At 48.8% G+C, this 10,630-nt stretch overlaps 1 protein-coding gene across 1 annotated transcript in view; it reads right to left on the bottom strand.

The window, feature by feature from the left end:
- The window catches only part of LOC119338141, a 1,462-nt gene extending 928 nt beyond the window's left edge, over window positions 1–534 (bottom strand). Inside the window, exon 1 of the mRNA XM_037610439.1 lies at window positions 246–534. Coding sequence (XP_037466336.1) covers window positions 246–497 — 252 coding nt within the window. The 5' untranslated portion in view covers window positions 498–534. The remainder of the gene's footprint in view (window positions 1–245) is intronic.
- Between the last annotated feature and the right edge of the window lie 10,096 nt (window positions 535–10,630).

Below are 10,630 nucleotides of genomic sequence, written 5' to 3'. Positions count from 1 at the left end.
GCATAGATTCTGGACACAGAGTCTGTGGTTCATGTTTGGGTGCACGTCCTCGCACCAGACGTCACAGATGGACAACCGCACAGCACGCAGACCTCCCTTAGCTAACATGGCTCCTCTCGCTTCTCCACCAGAAAAACGCTTGAGACATCGAATGCACATGAACTAATTAAGAAACTTCAAAAACTAGTAGGAGTAGTAAATGATTAGAACGAGTAGCTCGCAAAGATAGTAGCAAGTGGGTATACCTTTGGGGTCTTGTCATAGGGGCACAGATTTTGGACGCAGAGTCTGTGGTTGACGTTTGGGCGCCTGTCCTCGCACCAGACGTCGCAGATGGAGAACCGGACATCAGGTAGACTTCCCTTGGCTACCATAACTCCTCCCGCTTCTCCAGCAGAAGGCTTGAGATTAAGATGCGCACTCCAGTCATCTCCCTCCACCGATGCAACCAGGAGAAGCCCCACTAACAGGACACACCACACACCATTGTTACCCATGGCTGCTAGCTAGTGCTACCTCACTAGAACTGATGCAATGGCGAAGCTGCATCTGGCTAGGTGTTTTATATAGGCACGGTGAAGATAGGATCCATCAACTTGCTTAGCTAGCTGCATAAAAACCAGCAGCTACCATTGTTTTCTGTGATAAAGACGAGATCGGCATGCACAGACGCTGGACGGTGAGAAGCGAGCTGAGCTGCATGCATGCCACCTACTACTACTACAGGATGAGATTCTGAATGGATCGATGTGTACGCACATGACTTTGAGCGTACCCCACATTAAATTTAAACTGAGTGTGGAGTGATTTCTCGTAGCATCACTGTTATGGATACAGGCCATTAGCCCCGTATGACATATATGTCCGCTTGTTTCGAAGCATATGTACCCGCTTTGTTCAACCAACTAGGGGTTACAGAGGAAGAAGAAAGAGGTGGGGAGGGAATCAGCCGAAGCAGCCGTCCGTGATCGATCATCGATGTCCTCCTTCAATCAACTAGCTACCTAGATAAAATTACTCCTCCATCTAACCATAAATTAGCTTCTGCGTTTATTTTGGCAAATCGTCATGACCTAGATGGCGATACGCAAGGAGTCAGCAGAAAGACACTTTTTTTTTCTCTTATTGGATAGCGAAAATATCTTGCACAAGGATGATCTTCCATTCGACTATCTGCCGGTTGTCCTCTTTAGCACTTGTGAAATGGCCTGATCGATGCATCTGGTCAGCTGCCTTAGGGCATCTCCAGCCGCGCCCCCAACAGGCCTCCCCGGGCCACTTTTTCGGGGCCGGCGCCGAAAAAACGGCCCAGTCGCGCCCCCAGGACGCCGAAAATCACCGGTTCGGATCTTTTTTCCGCCTGGCGGTCACAGGCCGAACCCGGCGCGCTGGGGAGCCGTTGGGGACTCCGGCGCTAGGGAAAAGCACGCCTGGCCCACACCGACAGGGGAAAAGTCAAGGTTTTCTTCCCCCCGACTCGCCTCGCACCCCCGCGCCCTCGGCCACCACTAGCTGTATCCCGGCGACGGCCGCCGGCCTACTCCGCTAGATAGCCATTCCCCGCCGGAAAATAGCAGCGCTTCGCCGCGGCAGCCCCTCCCGCAGCAGCTGGGCGTTTTCGGCCGCCGTTTCCGGCCGCGGAGGCGCGGTTTAACGGCGGGTACACGCCCACCGAGCGCAAGGTGTTCGGCGTTTTGACTGTGCCGGTGATGGACTCGGATGAGGAGAAAGAGCTCGCCACGCTGCTGGAGGAGAAAGCCGCGGCCGACGTCCAGGAAGAAGAGCATCTGATGGTGCTCGCCGCCCTCGCTCAGCTGCTGGCGAGCAATGAAAAGCCGCGTCGAGGTGGCTCGGCGCTGGGACGGGTGAAAGCAAAGAACCGGCATCGTCTGCATGGCTACTGCATGCTCTACTCCGACTACTTCGCCGATGCTCCACTTCATGGCGAGAGAACATTTCGGCGCCGTTATCGGATGAGCCGAAAGCTCTTCCTTAGGATTGTGAATTCCATCTGGGAGTTCGACAACTACTTCAAGTGCAAGATGGATTGCACTGGCGCTCTTGGATTCACCTCCATCCAGAAGTGCACGACAGCGATGAGGATGCTTGCATATGGAGCTCCCAGTGATTCACTCGACGACTATGGTCGCATGGCCGAGTCCACCAGCATAGAGTGTTTCTACAAGTTCTGTCGGGCAGTGGTGGCAGTGTTTGGGCCACAATACTTGAGAACACCCAATGCGGAAGACACTGCTCGGATCCTAGCCCAGAATGCAGTAAGAGGATTTCCTGGGATGCTTGGAAGCATCGACTGCATGCATTGGAAATGGAAGAACTGCCCATTTGGTTGGGAGGGGATGTACAAAGGCGCCAAAGTCGGTTGCAGTGTGGTGCTTGAGGCGGTAGCCACACAGGACCTCTGGATTTGGCACTCCTTCTTTGGTATGCCAGAAACTCACAATGACATCAACGTGCTGCAGTGCTCTCCTGTTTTTGCCAAGCTCGTTGAGGGCCATTCTCCTCCGGTGAACTTCGAGATCAATGGGCACCAATACAACAAGGGGTACTATCTAGCTGACGGCATCTATCCGAGATGGTCGACATTTGTGAAGACGATCTCAAACCCTGTGGCAGGAGGCAAGAACGCCTGGTTTGCGAAGGTTCAGGAGGCTTGCAGGAAGGATGTCGAGCGGGCATTTGGTGTGCTCCAATCTCGATTCGCTGTTGTTCGGTACCCCGCTCAGACCTGGTCGAAAGATCAAATGTGGGATATCATGACTTGCTGTGTCATCTTGCACAACATGATCATCGAGAGCGAGCAAGAAGATCCAGTGTTTGACACTGAACCATACTACAGGCAGGGTCCTCTAGCCGAAGTTGATCACCAGCTACCGGCAACTTGGACTGCCTATCTTAGTATGCGTCAGGAGATCCGAGACCCACAGGTGCATCATCAACTGCAGAAAGATCTGATTGAGCACCTATGGAGGCTCAAGGGGGACGCCGCGTGATGAAATACGAGTTTTTATTTGTTGAACTATATAATTTGTATTGAACTATTTGTTGTTGTAGTATTTTGTTGAAGTATTTAATTTTTCTGTGATGAAATATGTGTGTGTTGATAATTGAACGCCGAAACCACGCCGAATATGGACCTATTCTCGCCCATATGGGCCGTTTATTCGCCGAAAATGGGCTGCAAAGTGGGCCAATTTCGGCGCCTGGGGGCGGGCTGGGGGCGACGACTGGGCGCAAAACCGCCCCAGCGCCGAGTGTGTCGCCAGCTCGCCCCCAGGCGGCGCTTTTAGACGCCCCCTGGGGGGCCAACGGCTGGAGATGCCCTTAGTAGAGTTGCCTAATGAGGCTCAATTTGCATTGACTCTAGGCATCCTACTAGACAGTACTGACAGCATGCATGCAGCTGCCTCCAGGATACTCCCTCCTTTCCGGTTTATAGGCATACTTTGGTGGTATTTATGTACATGCACTGGGAGGAGGCTGCACTGTCCGCACTAATCGAGCTAGTTGTACTCGCCTGGTGATGACACCGTCAAGTATAAGTTTATTTGCTTGCTGGTAATACAGGGCGTGGATCTGCAGGGGCATCTCGAAGCTTTCCCTGTGCCCGAATGCATGTGCAAGTTTATCCTATATGCCCACTTGTTTCAAAGAATATGTATGTATGTATGTATGTATGTATCAACTTGCATCGATCTGGCTACTAGCTATCTACGTGATGTGTTCTCTTCGACAACATACTCTCACGCGTCATCTTTTACAACTCATTTTTGTACATTTCAGAGCACATGAACAATACCACATCAACAACAAAATTTTCATTCATAATATAGACAGCGCAACATAGACCACATCAATTACATTTCATACATAAATTCCACTGAATACAATATGTTAGGTCCACTACCAATAATACATAATATCTTAGTTAACGAAGTCTAAAATTCTAATTTGCAAGAAAGATAAAACAATACATTCTTTTATTTCCTTGTTGTTTCTCAGAGAAGGGTCCTTTGTCTTGAAATAAAAAAGAACTGGTTAGGAATCAACGGATCCATATTTATTCGATGCAAAATAGGAAGCAAACAACTTGATCGCACCATTGTGCACACTATGGGATCCCATTACTCCAGGCGCATGATCAGCAAGCCCGTTCCGCACATCATGGCATCCTCTATGTCGGCCCCTATTGTATGCAAGAAGAAACGCGCTAATTAATCACAGTTATTGCGGATTAGACAGCTCATGTACTCCATGAATTCTGTCGTATTTCCACACTCGTCGCAGGCGGTGGTGCCAAGCTGAGCTTTGACGTCCTCTTGTAGCATCTCCTCCTCCTTCCCATCGTTGATGTGGAGGATCTTGTCGTCCGCGGCATCTGGCCTAGATCGGCACATGACCATGCATGCGCTGTACTTGCCCGGCAAATCTCGGGCATGCGTTTTGCAGTAGGCCGCGCACTCCGCCTCTGATGCTGTCAAGAGAACAACATCTTGTGTTGACTCCTGGTCGGCAAGATCAAGATGCAGAGGCGTGCAGCCAAAGCAGCAGCGGTAGAGGCAGGCCGTTAAGCCCTTCCGGTTAGGGCATTGGGCGATGCAGCTCGTCGACCGCCCCTCCGCCATGACAGCACCTGCGACGAGAAGAATCCTGGCGACAACAGGCAGGACTGCCCACCCGCTGTAGTTGCGCTTGATGGAACCCATGCCAGTGGGCTAGCTACTTCTTTTGGTGCAGCTTAGTGTGCTATAGCTACTATGGTGACTTTGGAATGAGAAATGTACACCACCGGTATGGAGTTCATATAGTGAGGATGGATGAAAGAGGGGACAAGTGCATGAATACTAGATGCAACGCATGTGCACGAGCATCATAGTCCTGTGTACTGCCATTAATGTGCATCGTGCTAGCTTCTCGTGGCGAACGTCTTCCATTTAATTTATTTTGGTTGTAGTGAAATGGATGTATAGGGAAGGTAGATCCACATGCACTTGTCCCTTGCTTCAATAGAGAAGTACTCCCTCCGTCCGGGTTTATTGGGCCTATAGATCAAAACAGAAAGACCAAGGAATAATACTATTGGTAGGCACTTGTGAATTCCAAAGGTAGTTATTGCCTACAGCCGGTTGCATGCTACTTCTCTACATGCAGCGATTCAATGGAAGCAGCAGCCCAATCGTGCGCGAGTTCAGCGGAGGAGATCGAGGAAAGCAAACACGTATATCTAGAGGGGCCTTAGAAAAACATACTATGGCAGGCCTGATAAACCTAGACGGAGGGAGTAGCCAACAATAATAAATACATAAAATAAAAATGGATTTGATATCCACCACCTTATCTGTTGTTGGAGCCTGTATACATGGCCTGGAAGGATGTCCTAGACTGTAAGCATGAGAAGATTTCAACCGTAAACATTATATGTTAACCATTAACTTCAAAACTTTCAATTATTTGAAGAAGCTTCGGTTTGTCTATTCAGAGTACATATCCCATTCTCTGTGTGCATTAATTTTGAGAACATCGATCTTTCCATTTAAGAGAAGCCTGAACACTGAAGTGCGCCCACACAGTTTGAACATATCATCGGCCAAGAATTAACATACTCCCTCCGTAAACAAATATAAGAGCATTTAGATCACTACTTTAGTGATTAATTAACAGAGCATGCAGGTCTGAACATGATACAGACATGGACACATTGTTAAGTGACAACTTCATAGCTGTACTTAGCTAGCTCTGAGAAGACTTGGGAACAGATCGAGGTCGGTAATGAAGAAACTCATCTATTGATGGACCCTTTGTTCACGTCACGTTAACAGAACATGGAGCTTGGCACCAGCACATGGGGAGGTTGGCTTGTAGCACTGATCGAGATTAATTAGTATACAAACATTGCAAGTGGAGTAGTAAAGTGTAGCAGCTGAAGGATGCCTCACTCACCATTGTTTGAAGGACGCCTGCCCACTCCAGCGCAGACTGTGCTGATCAATTGGCTGGTGAACAGCACACCGTACAAGCGTTCCATCCGTAGCTAGAGTTCCTGCTCGGCTCGCCAACGCAGATATATATACTGGAGTGAACCGGAGGACAGGATGCAGAGGTACGGGTTTCTTGGAGAGAGAGCACAGGCCATCCATCAGAGGCAACGTTTTGTCGAACACCTGCCGTGCACGGCGTGTGCTTCATCAAAAGGGGGAGCAGAGAGAGCCCAAGTGAGCCGGATCACAATGTCAGGTCGGACGGAAGAGGCAGCAGTGGCCATCCCCGTGCTCGGTCGACTCGGGAGGGGACGCTGCGCGAGGGATGCATGATTAATCAACTAAGTATTTTTTTTAAAAAGCAAGATGACCCCCGGCTTCTGCATCTAGGCGATGCATACAACCACTTTGTTAATTATTTTCACAAGACCTTACAAAGTAATACCACAGTAAGCCTAAAGCCGCCGTCTAAGCAACAAACTGTCGCTACACCTATCCAGTTGATGAAGGGACACAGATAGACTGGGCCTAATACCAAACAGACATCGCAGCCAAACCTAACATCTAAGACCTGAGGACCCATCTAGGACGCCTGTCGGGCATCCCACTAGTGCAGAACCGGGCAATAGCACCGGTTCGTAAGGCCCTTTAGTGCCGGTTCCATAACCGGCACTAAAGTGTGGTCACTAAAGCCCCCCCCCCCTCTTTAGTACCGGTTCAGCACGAACCGGTGCTAAAGGCAACCACGTGGCACGAGCCAGCTCTGGGGGCCTGGAGCCCTTTAGTACCGGTTGGTAAGACCAACCGGTACTATAAGGTTTGGTATTTTTTTAGTTTTATGATTTCTTTTTCATTTAATTTTGTGTTTCCATTTTAATTCTTTTTCGTTTGCTGGTATTTTACGATACTACACATTATACACGTTATGCATATGTAGGAGAAATTGTATATAGCTATATATGTGTGTATGTGTGAATTAATTAATATGATGGTTTGTGAGACATTGATGATATATATATGCATGATTGGTTCTACTAGAAATTCTATATATATATATATATATATATATATACAATTTCTCCTACATATGTATGTTGCCTTCGGAGCCAGTGGCATTAGCCTAATTGGTGCCTTCGGAGCACGATGACAATTGGAAGTGGTTTTCATGGGGCGGTAGCGGGTAATAGTATTCTCCCTTCGAATTTATGACCTGGTCGAGCAAAAATCCCGCTATTTCCTCTTGAAGTGCTTCTATGCACTCCGTTTCTAGGAGCTTCGCCTGCATCTCTCTGAACTGTTAAGAAGGAGATCAATATGCATGTGTATTAGTTGTGTGACTAGATATCGATAATGGTGTAAAAATTGTGAATAGTGTTTTGACAAGCGTACCCATTCCTGTCTTTGAGATCTGCTCCTTTTGGACGCCATCATGCGAATGTTCTTGCAAACGCAGAATGCACACAGATCAGTCCCCTGCGCCTGCTTCAAGGCCTTTACGAGAATGAAATTTGATCAGATAATAATTAATCAAGCATGATAATTAAAGAGATGGCAGCTAGCTAGCTAGCTAGTACTACTTAATTACTTACCTTGGGTCTTCCCCATTTAAGCTTTTCTTTCCATTCGCCTTTCGTGACGCTGATGAACCTTGTCCAAGCCCTTCCCGCCGACAAAGAAAATGAATAAAGAGGTTATTAAATAGTTCATATCATGAAATGACGAACTAAATAGGCCGAGATATATAGTTAGTAATGATTGAAATTACCTGTTGACTATCCCAAACAAGATGTTATAGTCAGTTTTTTCTTTGAGTAGTGAGTCTAGTATTTCAACTGTTCCGGCGTCAACTTTAATGATACACAAGACCCAGTGAAATCTGCATGCACACACGTTTGCATGTCTCAATTAAGCGGGCATATGTAAGCAAAAACATGTAGCTAGCTAGTATGCAAAAACAGAGAATTTGTAGTACATGACAGTGTGACTCACTGGAAGTTGTAAGGAAGTAGTATATCTTCATTGTATTTGAGGCGCTTCAAGAACTCTAGCATGCTGTCCTCTACGGCCTTTTGATGATGTGCATCTATTTTGCATGTCTATTCATTAACGGTGTTTGGGTCAATGAACCCAATGCCATAGCGTCCACCTTTTCTCATTTCATACATCTTCATTCTGCATATAATACCACAGAAAAGAATATAGTGAGGATAATTACAGGTAATGATTGATCAAAAGGATCACTACAGCTAGCTTGAGACTTAAATTACAGAAAGAAATCACTTACAGACAATAGCAACTGACGATAGATTTGTCGAGTGCGTCTTGATTGTATAACTAAAACTGTTCAGAATACTCAATGGACACAGCTTTCTCATGGTAGTAATGCCCCTCCTTGACATTCACCATGAGGGACAATCGATCGGAAATCTTGGTAATATTCATGTACCATGGATGAAATTCATACATTCTCGTTGGGAGGTTCTTGACCTTGTCTGGCTCGACCAAAGGTTGGCCCCGGACATATTTCCGTTTTATTTTATCCTCTCTAAGCACAGGCATGGGCTCGATCTCGAGGAGTTGTCCAACAGTGATTTTGAGAACTTCAGCCTGCATTATATGGTCCTCCGTTATTACCACATTGCCCACCTCAGGAACGTAAACTGTTTGCCCATAATAATATTGGGCGCGCGTACTGTCATGTGTTGTTGGCACAACAAGCGAGGGGATCGACTGCGCCGCCTGTTCTCAAAGCTGGGGAATGGTTTTCCCGCATTGTTTGACAGCTGCTTCTTGTTTGCTCAATCCCGAGCTCGCCTCCTTATGTAGACGTGCTCATTTAACTTCCTGATGTGGCGCTCATAGTCTGTGTCAACAGGCTTGGGAGATGGTGGTTGAGCCATACGAATGAAGTGGTCAATCGTTTCCTCAGGCACTTTCTCCCTTGGCAGCGTTGGCGGTTTCGGTGCAAAATGGGCTTCCACCTCGGACTTCGATATGGCTGCGATTTCCTCCTCGGACCTGTCATAAGCCCTCTGCGGAAGAGGCGTGAGGCTTGGACCATATTTATATCACTTGCCTCCGCCTGTACTTCCTGTATTACCTCGACTCGTACCGCTACGCACCATAGCTGCGGGGTGTCTCTTATGCGATTGCTGAGGCGGCGGAGACGGCTGACGGGGCTGAGTTTGACGAGGAGGAGTGGCCTCCTGAAGCTGTGCCGGACTTGGAGGAGGAGTGACTTGAGGTTGTGCCGGACTTGGAGGAGGAGTGGACGTCTGACGCTGTGGCGGACTTGGAGGAGGAGGAGTGGCCTGACATTTTGCCGGACTTGGAGGAGGAGTGGCCTGACACTTTGCCGGACTTGGTGGACTTGCAGGAGCGGGAGACTGCTAACTCGGTGGCGGACTTCGACGAGGAGTCGGCTGACGCGGTGTCGGTGGCCTTCGAAAGATGATGCAATCCTTTTTCCATAGGATGATACGATGGTTGGCGTCTCCGAGAAAGCACTCGTCGTCACCTCCAGGAATGTCAAGCTCTAGCTCCGAATATGGATCCACCACCTCATCAACCAAAACACGAGCATAGCCCGCTGGAATCGGGTTGCAATGGAAGGTTGCCTCGGGGGGATTTGTAAAAGCAACGGCGTCCGCCACCTTCATGGATATGTTCTTCATTTTGACGTGTAGCTCGCAGCTAGTGTTCTCCGTGATGTCATCCATGGGGTATCTACCCAGCATTGCGTCGTCCGGGGCGGAACCCACGCTGCTTCTCGGCATGGATGGGGCGGTGTTATCCAATGCTGGATCATTCGCTAGCTGCTGCAGCTGCTGAGACCCCCTTTGCTGGGTAAGTGAGTCGATCTGCTCCTGCTGCCGCTGGAATTTGACTACCAATTCCGCTTGACTTGCTTCTAGGCCTTGAAGGCGTTCATAGTCCCGCTTCCTCTGCTCCTCCTCCATCTTCCTCTTCTTCTCCTCCGCAATCTTCTTTCTCGCACGGGTTCTGTAGTCGGTGTTCCAGTCTGAAAACCCCTCATACCACGGAATAGCGCCCTTGCCTCGTGTTCTTCCCGGGTGTTCAGGATTTCCCAGGGCACGCGTAAACTCGTCGTTCTCTCTGTTGGGCTCGAACACCCCCGATCGTGCCTCTTCTATTGCAACAAGTATCGCATCGTCGGCTCCCTTCAGACTTGCCCTAGTCGAAACATTGCATGGGTCTCGCCGGTCCGGCGTGCTCTCAGAGGTCGCCGCAGCCAACTGCCACCGCTCCATCTCCGGTCTAGCTATCGTCGACGCCACCACGGCGCCCGACGGCACCTCCTCCCTGTGCGCAAACAGCTGAGCACGTCGCGGTCGCCACTGATACACCTCAGCACCATGCTGCCAAGTACCACCAGCCGACACAGCTTGAAGTCTTTGGAGAATCTGTCGTGCGTAATCAACTAAGTAATTAACCTACCGACACGCTGCTCAACACCATCGCTCTGTATGAATGATAGCTCAGATTTAACTAGTGCACCATCATTCAGTAAGGTACGGCACCCTTGTACGCCTTAACACAAGGCGCTTGATGCTCTTCGGCGACACTGGCATTCATCGAAACAAGCAAATCAAGACGTCATTTGTCTTGATTCT

Source organism: Triticum dicoccoides, chromosome 7B (genome assembly GCF_002162155.2).
Source record: "Triticum dicoccoides isolate Atlit2015 ecotype Zavitan chromosome 7B, WEW_v2.0, whole genome shotgun sequence".
In the NCBI taxonomy this organism is placed as follows: domain Eukaryota; kingdom Viridiplantae; phylum Streptophyta; class Magnoliopsida; order Poales; family Poaceae; genus Triticum; species Triticum dicoccoides.
The sequence above is the reverse complement of the archived record's forward strand: the minus strand, read 5'-3'. Positions and strand labels throughout refer to the sequence as shown.